The sequence below is a fragment of the Piliocolobus tephrosceles genome, chromosome 8 (genome assembly GCF_002776525.5).
Source record: "Piliocolobus tephrosceles isolate RC106 chromosome 8, ASM277652v3, whole genome shotgun sequence".
NCBI lineage: Eukaryota > Metazoa > Chordata > Mammalia > Primates > Cercopithecidae > Piliocolobus > Piliocolobus tephrosceles.
In genome coordinates, this window is record NC_045441.1 from 139,830,102 (window position 1) to 139,848,653 (window position 18,552).

At 54.4% G+C, this 18,552-nt stretch overlaps 1 protein-coding gene across 2 annotated transcripts; it reads right to left on the reverse strand.

Annotated features, from left to right (window-relative positions):
* Positions 1 to 1,500: 1,500 nt before the first annotated feature.
* On the reverse strand, positions 1,501 to 12,813 carry CRYGN (crystallin gamma N). 2 transcript variants are annotated; one of them, XM_023225565.3, is made up of 4 exons: positions 12,540 to 12,784; positions 10,705 to 10,953; positions 8,887 to 9,032; positions 2,638 to 2,848 (listed from the first exon to the last, which is right to left on the reverse strand). In XM_023225565.3, the coding sequence occupies exons 1-4, from the start codon at positions 12,558 to 12,560 to the stop codon at positions 2,716 to 2,718; spliced, it is 549 nt and encodes a 182-aa protein (XP_023081333.2). In that variant the 5' UTR covers positions 12,561 to 12,784; the 3' UTR covers positions 2,638 to 2,715. The 2 variants fall into 2 exon arrangements, with proteins under 2 accessions (XP_023081334.1, XP_023081333.2); XM_023225566.1 differs by lacking the exon at positions 8,887 to 9,032 and having other exon boundaries at positions 1,501 to 2,848; positions 10,548 to 10,953; positions 12,540 to 12,813.
* Between the last annotated feature and the right edge of the window lie 5,739 nt (positions 12,814 to 18,552).

Consider the following 18,552-nt stretch of genomic DNA (forward strand, 5'->3'; position numbering starts at 1 on the left):
GTGGAGAGGGTCTTTAGAACCTGGTCAGTGCCCTAGCCAGAGCAATCCTACACATCACTGAGCCTTCTTCAGGGTGAGAATGCTCGCCCTCAGCCCAGCCCTACCCTCTGCCCCTGCCCCTGCCCCTGCCCAGGGAGGGCAGTCCTGCGGGTCCCAGGACAGGCATGGACCAGAACTAGGGTTACCAGCACTGACCTGCCCAGCCTGCCCCCCCGCCCCAGCAAGGGGCTGCAGACCCACAGGCTGGCTCCAGGGCTGCCACCCCTCCATGCACAGCCCACGCCAGCTGGGCTCTACAGGATCCTTTTAAATTATGATTCCAAAGCGGGCTGGCCACAGGCAAGAAGCCAGGAGCCTGTTTACACAAATCCTCCCTGTTCAGGGAAGGCTGCCCAAGTCACTCCTTCCTGCTGTCCCCAGACCCGGGCTACTAAGGCCTAGGGGTCCGGAAGGCAGGGTTAGTCCCAGGCAACCACAGGGACGCTCCAGGGGGCTCTGCTGAAGGACAAGGACCTCCTCCTCCTGCATCTCAGCCTCCCCAGCAGCCACAGCCAAGAGCCCTGCCAAGCTGATGGGACCCACTCCATCAACAAGCAGGTGACAGCTTCTTCAGGTAGGGGGTGGGGCGTGGTCGCACAGGAGACCCGCAGGGTTCCCTGGGATCCGGGGAGGACCTTCCTTCCCACATTGCCTCCCACAGTCCTGAGCACCTGAGCAACAAGGAGTTAATATTTTTTGATTATGGCAAAATACACACACAGTTTATCATCCTAACCATTTGAAGTGTGTGGCTGAGTGGCATTAAGTGCACACACACAGTTGTGCAGCCGTCAGCACCATCTGTCTGTCTCCAGAACTCTGTCATCTTCACAAACTGCAACTCTGGAGCTAAATCTTTAAATCTGTTTCATTCGACAAGCTTTTTGTTTGTTCGTCTTTTTTTTTTTTGACGTCCCTGGGTGGGCTCAAACTCATCCAAAAGGCTTTGATTGAAGATCTGTTGTGGATTCCTGGGGGGAACACAGGCAGGACAGACCTGCTCTGAAGGCACCCAGTGGCATAAAGAGGCAAGCCAAGAAGCCTCCAGCCAAGAAGGCGGCAGCCCGCTGGTCACCTCGGGCACGGGAGGGAGGCCCAGCCCGCTGGCCACCTCGGGCACGGGAGGGAGGCCCAGGAAGGGGAGGGGCCAACAGAGACTCCTTGGACCAGCGCTGGGTTGGTGGGAGGAACTTCTTGGCTCGGGGGATGGGGTGGCTGGGGGGACTCAAAGGGAATGTTTTTCCTGTGGTCAGACTGGACCTGATAAACAGTGCGCAGGGGGCCGGCAGGGCAGGGGGACCCAGGGCTGAGGACATGAGGGGATGGCTCTGTGAAAGTCCCAGCTTTCCAAACCACAGAGGGAGGCAGAAATATGTGAAGCATGTGTGGCTCTGAGGGCCTCTCACCCTCGGTCCATCGACCCCTGGACAGACTTCAGATAAATTACAAGCTGCCCACAAGCACTTTGGTGGGAATCTTGTTTTTCCTCTTTCAGACAAAAAGCAGATTTGCTGACAGATTAGGGAGCAGGGGGCTGGGGTGAGGAGGAGGTCACCCAGGAGCACAAAGCCCATTCGAGAAGCATTAAATCACCAGTTAATGAGGTGCTGCTAGGCCTTGGTGCTGGGGAGGAGAGGAAGAGTTCAGGGGGAGCCTCTGGAACTCATGGGAAGGACTGCTAGGCCTGGTTTTTCCCGTGACTCCCAAGGACCTGGACTGAACCGGTGGGGCCTGCGGTTCTCATTTCATTCCCCAGGCATTAATTGCCTATGAGGGGACGGAATGATTACCACTGCTGTATGTCTGAGGACACTGAGACACACAGCAGTGGCTTCTCCAATGTCATATCCTAGTGAGTGATGGAGCGGGAATCAGGTTGGAGTTTGGAGCCAAGTTACCCTCCCTCCTGTGACGCCACTCGCCTGCCTGCTTCCCCACCCCGTCACCTGCTGGGTCACCTACCACTAACCAGCCCTCATATGGCACCTGCTCACAGGTCACGCCTTTGGCTTTTACAAGGGTATACAGTTGGCACAACAGACATGATTGCACTATTTCACAGAACAGGGCCTGAGGCCTGGAGAGGCTTTGGGTTTGCACCAAATTCATGACAAAAATATATCTAAATATGCAAATGTGTGGTGCAGTATACAGGAGTGGTTAGGAACAAAAAGGATCAATCAGCCAGCCAGACCTGGGTTTTAGTCCTGACTGCTGTGTGACCCTGGGCAAGTTGCTTAACCCGTCTGTGTCTAGCTCTCCTCGTCTGTACAGTGGTGATAAGCGTATCATCGTCTTGGCATTATTGTATGTGATAAGTAAAATTACACAGATTCCAGCTACCACAGAGCCTGGCATGAAGTCAGCGCTCCACAAATATCCATCAACATCATCACCATCATCAGCCGTGGGCTAACAGGTGCGAGATTGTGGAGGCCTGAGGGCAGCAGGGTGCCAAGGCCCAAGGAGGCTGTGGAGGGTTGGACGGCTGTTTCAGAAAAGACAGGGCCCTTGCCATGGGTGGTGAGGGCCTCCCGCTGGCAGATATGCCACACAGAAGGCTCCACCTCCCTAACAAACTGGCAGAGAAATGAAAACTGAGGGCATGATTTTAAGCAAACACTCTCCCGGCTCAGAAACAGTGCAGGTGCATTTCCATGTCGATCGGTTCCAGGCTCAGAGCTTTGCAGTCAGGAAAGGTGGCTGGGTTGTTGCTGGTTTTGTGGTGGCCTCTTCCAGTCCTTGATCTAATTGAAGAAAGCTGCTTACCTGGAAGTCCTCAGCTCCGAATCTTCTAGGGCTCCATGCTCTGTGGTTTGCAGGTGAAAGGAGGAGGGGCCAGGGCATTAGGGGTACAGAGCAGGCCTTTTGTGGACCCGTCTACCACATGGCAGCAGGGAGCCCCTTCCCCTTTCCTGGGCGGAGTGGATGGTTGCCTAGTGGTTTCATATCTTCATTTGGCCTCAGCTGTCATGGGACAGCCTAAGGGGCTCCCACAGCAGTCATGGCCCCTCCGTCTTTGCCACCCAGCTCTTGGTGGGGCATGGTCTTGGGTGAATTGGGTGACTCATCGTGACTCTTTTTCCATTGCTCTCTCAGTGAGGGATGGGGAGGGGTTGGAGGACACCCAGGAACGGGACAGCCATCCCCTGGCCCACCACACTCAGGCCACCACACGCTATGGCAGGATCAGCCCCTGAGGTTTTGTTTTTCCTTTGGGAACCCTTGTTCCCTCCGGGAGCTCCCTGCCATACATCCATCACCCTCCGGGCCTGTCAGCGTGTCTCAGTTCAACTCAGATAGTAACCCAGGGCTCACGGCCTTTCCCTGGGAGTCCTGAGCTGGGCGATGAGCCTAGAGGGGCTGATCCCCAGTCCAAACCCCTCCGCCTACTCAGAAAACTGGAGCAAGATGTGTGGTGAGGAGGACCCGGGAACTGAGAGGCCAGTCGGGAGCCAGCTGGTGGGAGGGCCTCTGGGATCTCAGTGGGGGATTAGAGGTTGGACCAGGAGCCAGGTCCCTGACCAGAACGCTGTGGGCGCATGCGTGATCCAACCCATGCACCTGGCCCCCCACTGATCCCTCATCCAGCCAGGCCTCGGTCCAGGCACAGGCCGTGTGAACATCTTTGGGGTCTCCATGTCCAGGAGTCCCGTGCTCAGGGACCTCGGGTCCAGAGCCCTTGCGTTCTCCTCAGAAGCCCAGAGCACTCCATCTGTTGCCTCCTTCTGGAGTGGGCTACGGTTTCCTCACAGGCAGCCTCCATTCAGGACTCTCCTGGGGGGCTGCTGGCAGCAGGGAGTTACCTGGGCCACCCCCAGGGACCAGAGTTCCCCCTCCAGGGTCCTTTCCTCTCTCCCCCGTGAGTTGGAAGTGTAGGCGTGGGTGGGGAGGCAGTGGGGGGATACTTTTGGGGATGTGGACCCTCTTATGCTCAGGAATCCCACTGCCTGGGCTGAGTATCTCCTTCCAGGACAGGCTTCTCCCTCCCTTCTGTCCCCCAGGGGTGGGGTGTCCCCTCGAGATTCAAGCCCACCCCAACAGGAGGACCCAGTGTTCTGGAGAGGGCCCAGGCCTGGAGGAATTCTGAAGGCGGGTGCTTGGTGCTGCACGAGGTGAAGACCCGAGCCAAGGCCGCCGGTTCTGGGTCTGCCGGCCCCACTGCTCCAGGGGCTACAGCTGCAGCAGACACGCCCCATTTCGCTTTCTCCCAGAAAGCCCCTCCATTCCCACAGAGCCCACCTGTTCAAGCTAAACCCCCACCCCGACACTCCACCACCACTGACTTTTTTCTCTTTCGCAGGAGAGGGGTCTGCCCTGGGTGCGAGCCATCCTTCCAGAGCGGTCGTCCTTAGAAACTCCGAGGCCAAGATTAGCCATGAGGATGAAACCCAGAGATCAGACACAGAGACCCTGGGTCAGGCCTTTGGCCACGCGGCCTGGCAACCTCACCTTGCTGAGTCACAGAGAGGCAGAGCCCCAGGCGAGCCTGGGGAGTCCTGCACCAGCCTGGGTTCCGGCCCTTCCCTCTCCCCATCGCTTCTCATCACCTCTCCCCACCACTCTCCCCTCCCTGGCCCAGGGGGTCCCTGGGAGTCTGGGAAAGCGCCCTGGATCATCCGGCTCCTCCCAGGGCTGGGACATCCATTGCCAAGAGAGCACTCAGAAGCCGCCCGTTGGCTTTGAGGACTTTTATTGCCCAAGGTCCCGAGGTCTGGGTGGGACTGCCAGGGGCTGCCCGTCCCCAGAGCTGTGCCTGGCCATCCTGGTGGGAGGGCTCGGCTAGAAGAAGTTGGCCACCCTGCGAAGCGACTGCACCCGCGCGCTGTGGGCCTCCCAGTCGGAGAAGCTGCGGAAGTCGCCCCTCTCCACCACGTACATGCGGCCGCGGTAGTTGGGCTCCTCGTACAGGACCCACCTGGAGGCCAGGGGAGCGGGGATCAGGGGCCGCCGGGAAGTCCCCCTGGACTCCGGACAGAAGAGCTTGCACAGCCTGGCCACCCAGCAACCCCTCCCGGCCGCGCGGCCCCTTCACTCCGGGCTACACGAAGGCACCCACGGTGCCCACCTTGGCTTTTATTTCCTTCCCCAGTGCCGTGTGGGGTCTTTTATTTCCTTCCCCAATCCCGTGTGGGGGTGTGACACGTGTGGGGACAGGCCTAGTAACGTCCACATTTTAAAACTGACCAGTCCTGGCCGGGTGTGGTGGCTCATGCCTGTAATCCCAGAACTTTGGGAGGCCGAGGCAGGCAGATCTCTTGTGGTCAGGAGTTCGAGAGCAGCCTGGCCAATGTGGTGAAACCCTGTCTCTACTAAAAATACAAAAATTAGCCGGGCGTGGTGGTGCATGCCTCTAATCCCAGCTACTCAGGAGACTGAGGCAAGAGAATTGCTTGAACCAGGGAGGCGGAGGTTGCAGTGAGCTGAGATCGCACCACTGCATTTCAACCGTCCTTGGCAAGGATGCTCTCCCGCCATCACTGCATGCCCCACGCACTCCTGTTCCCTGATAAGGACCACCTTGCACAGACAGTGCCCCCAGCACCTGACGGGGGGCCTGGCACAGAGGGCACCATTCATTCAGTGAATGCCAGTGGGTTCCCACATGTGTGCCCAACACCGTGTCAGGTACCAGAGATGCCATGGTCACATGACATGGTTCCTGCCCCCCTCCTGCCCTCATGGGGCCTCCCCTGCAGAGGAAATGGGCTGTGGGGGTACAGTTGCACAGAGGAGCCTGCAGGGCACAGAGGAGGGTCAGGGAGTCCCAAGTGGGCCCCCTTCCTCTCCTCCTCCCCTTCTGCACACCACCGGGGCGGCCACCAACAATCCAGAGAGCAGAAACAGTCAGGACAAGTCTTTACGGAGCCCGGAGGACCTGGGGCTGGTGGGGGCAGGAGAGAACACAGCCCTTCGTCACCCAGGAAGCTGTGGGCTCGGCCCAGAAAAGCGGGAAGGTGCGGTGGGGAGGGAATGGGGGACCAGGAGGAAGGGACTGAAGGTCCAGGGTAGTGGCCTCTGCCTGGGAAGGGGCATGTGATACAAGGAAGACGGCTCAGGACAGCTCAGAGCAGGGGCTGGCCCGACCCCGTCCTTCCCTCACCGTCTCTTGAGACGAGTGAGGCTTGTCACACCTGGTGCCTGGCACAGTCTGCTGCCTCGAGGGTTGGCGCCAGGAAGGAAGAGAGAGAAGCAGAGGGTGTGAGCCAGCCTGGAGCACCTGCTGGGGGACTCTTGGCAGGCCTGGTCCAGCCTGGACCCCACCCTCATGGCCCCCGCATCCATGCTCCTCCACACCTAGAGCTTTCTGACCCCATACCTATGCCATAGCTGGGGCCTCAGAGGCACCTCAGGGAGTCAGCTGGTCCTTTCCTACCCTGTGATGGGCAAGAAATACCCTAAGCCATGTCCTGGGCCACATGAGGGTGCTCACATGGGCACCCCCAGAAGGAAGGGGCAGGGAACCACGCATCCTCCCGTGCCCTGTCCTGGCTGTGGCTACTGGGAGGAGCCTGTCCTGCCCACATCAGCACCGTGTCCTTCCCCAGGTGGGGGTGGTTGGGGGCAGAATGCCAGCACATTTTCCTCCGAAAGCCCACCAGGACATGGATCTGAGGGGACGGGTCATGCCTGGGCTGATGTGGGACCCAGAGGGAAGGAGTCTTGGCAGTGGGTGGTGGTGGAGGGGCCCTGCCTCGCCCACTCCCCAGACCCCAGGAAAGGCCTCCTAGCAGCGTCCCCTCCGGATCCAGGGGACCCGGGGGCATTACCTCCTTGACAAGGGCTTACATTTGCGTAAGAGTTAGAGTCTTAGGCAGCAAAGGCTGAGCACCTGGGCCCCCCACCTGGGGGACTGACGGCTGGCTCCTCGCAGGGACGGTGGGGATTGAAGGAGACGGACTGTGTGCCCCTCAGTCAGAGAAATGTGAACATTTCTCCACCTTCTCCACCTTCCTTCTCAACAAGCCCGAGTGTTGGCAGTGGGCCGGGGGGACTGTGTCTCGGGCCTCAGCACATCCTCCACGCACAGGTGTGACTTGGGCCTTACAAGACACAATTTAGCCAGCAAGTTTTCCAGGGCAAATTCTTGTTTTGGAATGCCACCCCCGGGCTCCAGGTGCCACCAATTTAGGGCAAAATGCAATTTTGTAAAATGGAATCCTGGAGCTAGCTAGAGTGACAGGAACAGCAGATTTCTGCCACTGTCAGGCCACAGGGAAACGTGGGATGCACACAGTCGCTCCCCATCCCTGGGAACTGGTTCCAGGACTGCCCTTGGATACCAAAATCCAAGGATGCTCAAGTTCCTGATATAACATGGCATTGTATTTGCATATAACCCACGCGTATCCTCCCATGTATAGTAAGTCCTCGCTTAACCCCATCAGTAGGTATTTGGGAACCATGGCTTTCAGCACGCGATATATAACAAAGTCATTTCTCCCCTCATCAATCTTATAATGAATCCACATTGAACAAGACAACATATTCAAGGACCTGCCATATATCGTTTCACTTAAAGTCACAGTCTCCAAGAACCTATCCCCAGTGTTAAGTGAGGACTTACTGGACTTGAAATCATCTCTAGATTACTTATGATACCTAATCCAACGTAAATGCTATGTAAATAGCTGTATGGTATCTTTCAGGGAATAATGTACACATTCAGCATAGACACAATTGTGGGGGGATATTTTCACTGTGCGGTTGGAGCCCACGGACATGGGGTGCCACCTGTGCCCAGCTCTGCCTTGGCTCAGTCTCTGTCTCCCTGCAGTCCCTCTGCCCTCTGCATCCTCTCCAAAGCTCCCTGGCCTTGAACCTCTGGAGTATAGAAGGCAAATTGCTCTTCAATTGCTTTGATAGGAGCCAGAACCATGCACAGCCAGCTGGGACCTGTGCGAGGGGCTCTTGGCCTGAGGGGAGGGAACTGAGGCCTGGGAAAGCGGCCAGCTCTGGAACAGGGACAGACACAGGCTTGGCTGTAGTCTCAGCTGTGCCACTCCCATGGGACGGCTGGGCAGTCAGCCTTCTGAGTCTCAGCTTGCCCGTTGTAGAACGGGGGCAATAATATCTGCCTGACATAGAGGTGTGGGCTGGACAATGAAAATAGATGGCCAGCTTGAAGGTGCTCAGAGGGTAGTTGCAAAAGGGGAGTATGCGGGAGGGCAGGAGGGGGCACGAAGGCTGACCTTGGTTGACCAGGAGGAAACCCAAGTGTAGGGCAGACAAACCCGTCTGGGCCTGGGCAAAATCCCCCCAGCTACTCTCTGTCCAGAAGTGAGCCACCCTGAAGTCCATCTTCCCCCAGAAGCCAGGGTGGTGGGGGTTTGCAGAGAGGCCCGGTTCAGGGGTCAGCTTTGCTGGGTAGGCGCTGGGCAGGGTGGACTGGTCCACCCTTCTCAGAGCAGGTGAGTCCACTGTGGCTTTCCAGCCCGTAAGGCCCTAGGGGATCCTTTGGTAAGCAGGTGTGCCCAAGCTCAAGAAAACCAAAGGCGGTCTCTTGCATCAGATCAATCGCAGAGAACTGTGCAGCTTTCGAGGCCCTCTCCTACCTCTGTTCCTGGACCGATGCCCTACAGGGAAGGTCTCAGGATACCTCTGAGGCCCAGGGTCCCTCTCTGAGGCCCTTCTGGGCCATAGGGGAAGCTCCCCGCTGCTTGACTGGGGCAGGTGAGGCAGCTGAGGAAAAGAGAGGGCCTGTGGGGCCAGGGCCACGCTGCCCCCTGCTGCAGGTCTCATTCCCGCCCCACCCACCAGCCCTGCATGGCGGGCAGCCTCCCACGCCTGGTACTGAAGCGCCTAGCTGGGCTTCGGGGTGCGGCCACGTGGCTGGCCTGTACTCACGCTCCGTCCCCGTACACCTTGATGGCGTTGATGCAGTTCCTGGCCCAGCCCCCACTCTGCAGGAAGGGGCCGTCCTCCAGGAACTCCAGGCACTGGCCCGTGAAGTTGCAACCCTCGAAGATTTCCAGGCGGAAATGTTTCCCATGCTCCAAGACCAAGCAAAAAAGAAGGAAAGAAGGAGGCTGCGAATTCCCCTCTCCCAGAAACAGAAGCCCTGGGCAGGAAGGAATCAGGAGGCACCCAGGGCACTGGGCACCCCCACCCCACATACTTCAACCCCGCACCTCTGTTTGTTCTTCCACATGAGATGTGGTTGGAAGAAAGGGTTCTATTACTCTAAAACTGTTTCAAGCCACTGAGCTGGTCTAAGCACCTCTTTCTACAACTAGAAAATCTGAGGTCCAAAGACAGCCAAACTGACCAGAGGCCAGCGGTCAGGCTCAGACCAGGGCTGGGGTCTCGGGGCTCCCTCTGGGTGCTCAGCCTGGGGGACTCTTGCCCTGGTCACACCAACACACTCCCGTTTCTGACTTCACTCCGGGGCCGCAGCCCACAGGCAAGCCTTCAAATGATAACGTTTTAAAACTGTAATAGAACCTTTTAGTAAAACATAAAGCCAAAAATCTAAAACAAACACCAGATCTCGTGTGCTGAAACTCCTGCTGGCCTTGACATCATCGTCCCCTAGGCTCAGCACGTCTCCCTATATGATTCCCGCATTTCCAAAAGACAGAGGAGGGCCAGCCCCTGCCTGGCTCAGAAGCCGGCAGGGCCTGGTCTGCGTCACAGCTGGCCCCAGGATAGCTCTTAGGAGAACAGCAGTTCTCAAGATACCAAGGATATTTTTCATATAAATAGTATTATGCAGGGTCCAGGGCCAACCATTTAAATTTCTTTTTTGCCAAATGTACCACAGACTGGAAGAAATACTAAGAAAGCATTCTTACAATTTGAGATGCCAAAGCCCAGCTGGTTTTGCAGCTGATACAGAAAAGAGAGGGGGCCCCATACAGAGGCCCCTTCCCTGGCATTCCTCAGACATTCTCCAGAACCGCCCGGCCCAGGCATCAGGAGAGGGTCCTCAGCAGACATAAGCCGAGACTCTCTGTGATGAGACATGCATACCCCCAGGCTCAGGAATCCGCCACTTCCCACCTGAAGCTCCCAGAGCTCACAGCAGGTCAGCAAGTACTCATGACCTAGGGGAACGGCCTTGCTTAAATCCCACCCTAGGAGCAGCTGAACAGAAACAGTCCTTTGCCACGGGGGAGCCATGCCCCTCGTCTGCCCTCCCTGCATACACCTCTTGGGTGGCAGCTACCTGTGTAATTCCAAGGGACCCGCCCCCCAATTTTCCCCTGACTGGCGGGTGATTCTTCAGCTTCCTCCATCAGCCACTCCAAGACCGCAGCATGGAAGGCTCCAGAATGTGCTACAAGACCACCTGTCCAGTGGCCACACTAGGCCCAAATCAGCCTCCCGTTGGCTGAGTGTCCCTTATCTGGCTGGAAATCTAAATTTGGATGATTTCAACAGCCTTTTAAATGGAAAATGCAGCTAGATTTTTGGATCCGAAACTTAAAGTGGTTTCCTGATACCTGTATGAAAACTCAGGGCCACTCCCGCTCGGTTCCCAGCAACTCGGTCCCCCACCTACTCACCTCATGCCAGCAGGTGGCTCTGGGTATAGCTCCCTCAGTCTTACAGACTTTAAAGCTGGGAGGCCCACGCTCCCCGATTCCTTGCCACTGTCTGCCAGGGCTGACCCTCGGTCCCTCCAGCAGGAAGACTCAGCCCTCGGTGGACAGGCCCACTCACCATTCCAACAGGCCGACAGGAGCCCATGTGGTCGCTGTGGCTGTTCCAGCGGAAGAAGTCGGGGTAGTCGCCGTGCTCCAAGATGAACTGCTGGCCCCGGAAGTCAGGGTGATCGAAGCAGACCCAGGCTCCGCTCTCCACGCGGATGGAGTTCACGCGGTTCATAAAGCCCTGGTCCTGGAAGTTGTCACAGTCCCCAAAGACCTCCAGCTTCCTCCCCGTGAAGTGCTTGCCCTCATAGATAGTGATCTAGAAAGGGCAGGTTACAGAGCTGAGGGTCAGGAGCTTCCCTCCTTCAGTGTTGGAGGCTGGCGTCTGGGTCCCAGCACCCTTGACGGAACCCCTACTCCCAGGGCCCCCAAAGCCCAGTCCTGCTGCACACAGTAACACTATTTGCCAACTGGGCAAAAGAATGAACAGCTGGCAGACTGATGCCATACACAGCTCCTGTTCCTTCCTACCCTTAGGAGTTCACAGTGGAGCAGACAAATTTCCACAGCGGTTTGGGGACAGGGGTGTCCCCTTTGTCTAGGTGTCCATTTCAAAATCGGCTCTTGTCAATTTCCACTGCATTTTTTAACTCATTTTTAAATTCTTAAAACATAAAGCCGATAATAACATTAAAGGAGGAGTTTTCAAAAGAAGAAACTGCACCCACAACCCTCTCGTGGAAACCCAACATATATTTTGCAGAAAGGTTCCTGGGATTGGGCCTCCTTCATTGGAGAGGCTGAATCGGCCGAAGCCGCATCAGGGCCTGGCTCAGGATTAATGTTCTCAAAAGAGGGCTTATGAGTGCCACCCTGTCTCTCTGTGTTTTGTAGGCCACTCCTTTGGGTAGCAGGCACGTATGAGATCTGGAGCTGCATCACCCTGGTGGGAGTTCAGACATCGTGTCCTATAGCTACGTGGTACCCACAGGTTGTCCTTGTCCCGAAACAGAACATAGGGAAGCAATAACAACCCCCCAAACTCCTTTCCTGCTGTGGAACCTAAAATCCCAGCCATTCCGTAACTCTTTGGGTTTCAAGAACTGTGGCCCTACAACAGTCCTGTCAGAGTGCAGTGATGTTCCCCATCACTATGGTCGTTTGTGCCTCACCAGTGTCTCCAGTTCGCTCAAAAGAATGTGAGAAATGCCCTTCCAGGCCCCTTGGAGTCAGGTGTGGCCACATGCTTTCACCAGAAAGGAGGCGGACACCCTGGTGTTCTGCACCCCAGAGTTACTGGGGCCTTTGTTACTGAAGCATCACCTGGCCCATGCAGACTGATACAGCAACGCAGTCACCCCCAGACACTCTGGAATGTGGCCCTGGAGACCAGAGGCTTCATGGGAGTGGCTAGGCTAGGGGCACTGGAGAGAGGGAGGGAGAGCCACGGCTCCCATCCTTCCTTCACCAGGCAGGGCTGGTGGAGGGCCCCTGAGACTTTCGGGGAGGCCTGGGCACCAAAGGGATTCGGGGCTCCCTCAAATCTCAACATTTTTCAGAGAACCAGCCCTGAGTGTCCCTGAGGAAGGAAAAGCCACACAGACCCGCCTTGGGCAAAGAAGCTGCAGCAGTGGGGCCGAGGGCTGTGGGACAAGCCAAGCCCCCCACCCCGAGGAAGCCCCAGGGAGTCTGACCACCCTCCCTGCTCCTGACTGCCAGGCCAGGGGTTGGAACCCCGGAAGGAAGGAGTGGAGATGGAGACCTTCCTATCCACCCAGACTAGAGAGGCCCCAGGCCAACAGCGAGGCCACCCCATTTTATTAAGAAATTAAACCAGCTTCCCCTAGCACAGGGGGCGAAGGTGGGGCCCTGCCCGCTTTCCTTGGGGTTGAGGGACTCACTCACCTTCCCGGAGCGCTGCGCCATGGTGCGCCCCGCCCCATCTGCGGGTCCCGGTTTATACCGGGCAGCGCCCTGCTGGCTCAGCGCCGCCCCGGACAAAAGATTTGCTGGGCCGGCCCCGGCGCGTTAGTGCTGTCGGGCGTGCTAATCCCGAGGGGCCACCAGGCTGCTGAGACCCGCCGCGGCCACCCTGTGCCACCGCGAATGCAGCCCGCCCTGCCTGGGGTCTCCGTGCGCTCTGCGCGTTTAGCTCCCAGGCCTCCTTCCTCCCTGAGCCCTCCCGCCCAGCCCGCGGCTGCCCCTGTCCTGCCCTGGAGTGGTGAAGGGAGGAGTGGGGGTGTCTCTCCAGCCCTCCGGCCCTTCTTCCCTGGCGCTGCCCCTCAGCCCTCAGGCCCATCTCCCTCCCTCCCAAGGCCTGTTCCGAACTTCCCAGTCCACTCCCCTTTCTCACCTGGCTGCATGCAGTCTCACCTTGGTGCCAACTTTTCTCCAGGAGGGTGCAACCCAAGCTTCCCGGACAGACAGCGCTTGACCGCCCCTCCCCCAGCTGCTCTGTTTCTGAGCTCCCAGGTCCCCTTAGACCTCCTGCTCCTACTCACCCAGCCCCTGATGCACGCCCTCCCCCTTTTCCCAAAATGCCAGGCCAGGTCAGGCCTGCCTCTCCTCCCGCTCTCTTCCTGCCTGCCTCCTTCCCTGGCACTCTCCCTCCCTGGGTCCCTCTCTCCTTGAAGATCCTGCCTAGGGTGCCCAGGTGACCCACGCTGCCCTGAGCTGGGGGCACAGTGCTCTGCCCCTTGCCTCTCTGCTGCACCAACCATAGCACCCTGGACGCCCAGGATCAGTTTAGTGCACAAAGCAGTCCCACCGCGGAGGGAGAGTTCCCCAGAGCCCTGGAGGAAGCACTTGGCAGAAAGCAGAGGCTCAGAGATTGTGGAGTGAGCAGAGAGAACATGGAGCCCACAGGATGTGTAGCCCCAAACGGCTGGGGAGGTGAGCTGGGAACACAGGACCCATGACTCAGATGGCTGGGGTGGTGGGGGACAGGGCTCTGAGATCAAAGGAGAGAGGGGTAGGTGCTCCGAGTAGGTGCTCCACAGCGGGTTCTGTTGGAGAGAAGGGAGGAGCTTTGGGGAACAGTTTGGGCTGCTCTTCCCTCAAACAGTAGAGTGTATTTTTATGACCATTTCACAAATGAGACACTGAGGCCCAGGAAGAGGAGGTTATGTGATTGTTGGGGCAGAGGGGTGACCGTGCCTCTGCTTTGGGAGGTTTTCAGAAGTAGACAGGGCGTGAACCAGAACCTGCATGTCACCCTTGAACCCGGGGACGGTCTTCCCCAGGGACGCCGCCCAGCAGGCTGCCTCCACTGGCGACCTTACTTGCCAAGCCACACATTCCAATGTTTGTCTCTGGACACGGGCCCTGGTGGGGACATAAAATTAAAAACAAAATCTCCTGCCAACCCAGAAAACTTCTCCATGAAGGTAGAAGAAAAAGAAAACAATTTTATTACTGAATAAACTTTAAACTGGAATGTGATCTGCATCACGATCTCTCCCCCTAAGAGATCGCAAAGATGGAGAGAGATCTCACTCTTCTGTAGCCAAGCAGACACAACCCATTGCATTCATGTTTTCAGGATAAAATTGCTGATTTTCTCTATCTCTATGACTGGAGGTGGGTTTTGCAATTTAGAGTCAGGTGACAGCTGAAGTCAGGCTTCTCAGGAAACGGGGTGGGGGGGAGGTGGGGGCATTTACTGCTTGATGTCAGGACTCAAAGAGATGGTCCTGGCTCCCAGGGAAACATGACTGAGTTGTTAGACTGGCAACAGGCTTGTTTAGCCATTAAAAAGATTTACACACATTTGAAAATGACAGAGAAGGAAATTCTGCAAGAAAAGGGAGGAAAGGGAAGCCTCGTCTCTTATTTTCAACAGGGAAAAGTAAGCCTTAAAAAAAGTTTTATTTTTTTAGAGCAGCATTAGGTTCAAGCTGTATTCAGCAAAAGGTACAGGGATTTCCCATATACCCCCTGCCCCTCCATACACACACACACACACACACACAGAGCCTCCTCCACTATCAATGCCTCCATCAGAGTGGTACGTTTGTCACAACCGATGACCCTGTGTTACACACTGGGACACAGGATGAGAAGTGGAGAGAATGCCGCATAGGTTTTGTTAGAATAACACATTTGTAAAGTCTCCCCACATAATGTGGTTGATTTCTCACAGCTTACTACTCTTTGTCCCATTCAGTATATAAGTGTTTGACTCTTAATTTTTTCTTTAGGTCTTCATCTCCTTAAAAGGGATCCCATGCCACATAAAACTTGTATTAAATAAGTTTGTATGCTTTTCTCCTGTTAATCTGTCTTATTTCAATTTATTTCTCAGGCCCAGCCAGGGCCCTAAGAGAATGGAGGTAGAACTTTGCTGCCCCTACAGTGTAATGTCATGGTTCCACCATTAGAGCACCATCTAGAGTATTCTCACTGCCTTAAAAGTCCCCTGGGCGGGCTGGGCTCGGTGGCTCACACCTGTAACCCCAGCACTTTGGGAGGCCGAGGCAGGTGGATCACCTAAGGTCAGGAGTTTGAGACCAGTCTGGTCCACGTGGCGAAACCCTGTCTCTACTAAAAGTACAAAACTAGCCAGGCGTGGTGGCAGGCACCTGTAATCCTAGCACTCGGGAGGCTAAGTCTGTGAGAATTGCTTGAACCTGGAAGGTGGAGGCTGTATTGAGCCAAGATTGCACCACTGCACTCCAGCCTGGACGACAGAGTTAAACTCCATCTCAGAAAAAACAAAGTCCCCTGTGCTCCATCTGTTTATTCCTCTCTCCCCCTTAACTCCTGGCAACCACTGATCTTTTTAGTATCTTCACAGTTTTGCCTTTTCCAGGATGTCATGTATTTGGAATCTTACAGTATGTAGCTACTATGGTTTGAATGGGTCCCCCAAAACACATGTGTTGGAAACTTAATCCCCAATGCAACAATGTAGAAAGATGGGGTCTCATGGGAAGTGTTTAGGTCATCAGGGCTTCACCCTCATTAATGGATTAATGCTGACTATAAAGGGCTACAAGGTCTATCTCTTGCTCTCCCTCTCATCCTCTCTTTGCCCTTCTCCCACGGGATGATGCAGCAGGAAGACCCTTGAAAAATGCCAGCACCATGATGTTAGAATTCTCAGCCTCCAGAATTGTGAGCCAATACATTTGTGTTCATTGTAAATTACCCAGTCTGTGGTATTCTGTTATAGCAGCATAAAACGGACTAAGACAGTAAGTAGCTTTTTCAGATTGGTTTCTTTCACTTAGTAATATGCATTTAAAATTCCCTCATATCTTTTCTGGCCTAGTCACTCATTTCTTTTTACTGCTGAATCATGTTCCATTGTCTGGAAGTACCACAGTTTAGCTATCTATTCATCAATGGAAGGACATTTTGGTTGCTTGCAAGTTTTGGCAATTATGAGGAAAGCTTCTATAAACATCCATGTGTAGATTTTTGTGTGCTCCTTTCACTATACACTAAAGAGTGGGATTGCTGGATCATATGTTAAGGGTATATTTTGTTTTGCAACAAACTGAAAATAAATAAAAGCCAGGTGCAGAGGCTTATAATCCCAGCTACTCAGGAGGCTAAGGCAGGACGATTACTTGAGGTCGGGAGTTCAAGACAAGCTTGGACAACATAGCAAGACCCTGTCTCTAAAAAATTCAAAATCAAATCAAATAAAAAGAAACTGTCAAACAGTCTTTCAAAGTGACTGTTTCATTTTTCATTCCCACCAGCAATGAATGAGAGTTCCTGTTGCTCCACATCCTCATCAGCATTTGGTGGTATCAAATTTTGGATTTTAGCCATTCAAATAGGTGTGTAGTGGTGTCTCATTGTTTTAAGAGCTTTTTTTTTTTTTTTTTTGAGATGGAATCTTGCTCTGTCCTTCAGGCAGGAGTGCAGTGATGCAATTTTGGCTCACTACAATCCCTGCCTCCCAGGTTCAAGCAATTCTCCTGCCTCAGCCTCCCCAGTAGCTGGGACTACAGGTATGTGCCACCACGCCCAGCTAATTTTTTTTTTTTTTTTTTTTTTTTTGGAGATAGAGTCTTGTTCTGTTGCCCAGGCTGGAGTGAAGTGGCGTGATCTCAACTCACTGCAACCTCCACCTCCCGGGTTCAAGCAATTCTCCTACCTCACCCTCCCGAGTAGCTGGGACTACAGGCACATGCTGCCATGCCCAGCTAATTTTTTCTATTTTAGTAGAGATGGGATTTCACTGTGTTGCTCAAGCTGGTCTTGAACTCCTGAGCTCAGGCAATGTCTGCCTTGGCCTCCCAAAGTGCTAGGATTACAGGCGTGAGCCACCGAGCCTGGCCAATTTTTGTATTTTTAGTAGAGACAGGGCTTCACCACATTGGCCAGGCTGGTCTTGAACACCTGACCTCAAGTGATCTGCCTGCCTTGGCCTCCCAAAGTGCTGGGATTACAGGTGTGAGCCACCGTTCCTAGCCAAACTTCCACACTTTTTTTTTTTTTTTTTTTTTGGAGACGGAATCTGGCTCTGTTGCCCAGGCTGGAGTGCAGTGGCACAATCTCGGTTCACTGCAAGCTCTGCCTCCCAGGTTAACACCATTCTCCTGCCTCAGCCTCCCGAGTAGCTGGAACTACAGGCACCCGCCACCACACCTGGCTAATTTTTTGTATGTCTTTAGTACAGACAGGGTTTCACCGTGTTAGCCAGGATGGTCTCCATCTCCTGACCTCGTGATCCGCCCGCCTCGGCCTCCCAAAGTGCTGGGATTACAGGTGTGAGCCATCGCGCCCGGCTAAACTTCATATTTGTAATTTGTGTTTGCCCTCATCACAGCAGAGCTGGAGCACACGGACAACTCAAAAAGGTGATGAGAACAGAAATCAAAATGGAAGCAGGTATTTGAGATGTTTTCTGATAAATATATATGAAAAAATGCCTAGCTAAAAGCCCCACTCAAATTGTTAAAAATGGGTAGATGAATAATATTTTTGCAAATTTCACATCCATTCCCTATTTCTAATGCAATATCTCAGTTCTCCCCTGGGATTGTATTATAATTCAGTTACTAGAGGAGGAGTCTGCTAAGATTCATATTACCTATTTGTGCCCAGGTAGAACCTCTGCCCAAAATAGCTGCAAAATATGCAAACCTCAACATCACAGTCATTTCTTAGAGTCAGTTTTTTGAGTCATCTTTGGTAGAGCACTGTTAAAATGTACCTTGAGATAGGTGAGATCTTGAGTCACTATACAGCTGCTAGTTGGGGACAAAATTCTAGGGGAATGGACTGAGAATAAATATGGTGATAGTACAGAAGACACAGAGCTAAGAATGCTGTCATGGCTTAAAAAAATAAAATCTCAATAACATGTAGCCTTAGAACTGCCAGTAGCTGCTCAGCATTGGAGAGTTTTACAGCGTGGAGACTAACAGTTTCAATAATAAATCACCCGTTTGCCTGCCTCCCTTCTCTGCCTCTTGTCTCTCCCGTTTTTGGGTAATTTAGAGCACAGAGAAGAATTGGAAATAATATAAGGAATAATAACACCACCATACAAAGTTTGTCAAATCTCAGCATTTTGCCATGTTTATGTCGGATCAATGTTTTTCCTTTTTTTTTTTTTTTTTTTGGAAGGGGGGTTTTTCTTCTTTCCCCCGAGCTGGAGTGCAGTGGCCGGATCTCAGCTCACTGCAAGCTCCATCTCCCGGGTTTACGCCATTCTCCTGCCTCAGCCTCAGGAGTAGCTGGGACTACAGGTGCCCGCCACCTCGCCAGGCTAGTTTTTTGTATTTTTAGTAGAGACGGGGTTTCACCGTGTTAGCCAGGATGGTCTCGATCTCCTGACCTCGTGATCCGACCGTCCCGGCCTCCCAAAGTGCTGGGATTACAGGCTTGAGCCACCGCGCCCGGCCCAATGTTTTTCCTTAAAATAAGAAATCGTTATACATAGAGTTGAAGCCTTCCT

What these genes read in the sequence shown, in the direction of transcription:
- CRYGN (XM_023225565.3), bottom strand. Translation starts at nt 12,560, where the DNA reads ATGGCGCAGCGCTCCGGGAAG. An exon ending in TGGCGCAGCGCTCCGGGAAG is followed by an intron (nt 10,954 to 12,539) that starts GTGAGTGAGTCC and finishes TGCCCTTTCTAG; the next exon opens with ATCACTATCTATGAGGGCAA. An exon ending in AAGGTGTACGGGGACGGAGC is followed by an intron (nt 2,849 to 8,886) that starts GTGAGTACAGGC and finishes TGCAAACCACAG; the next exon opens with AGCATGGAGCCCTAGAAGAT.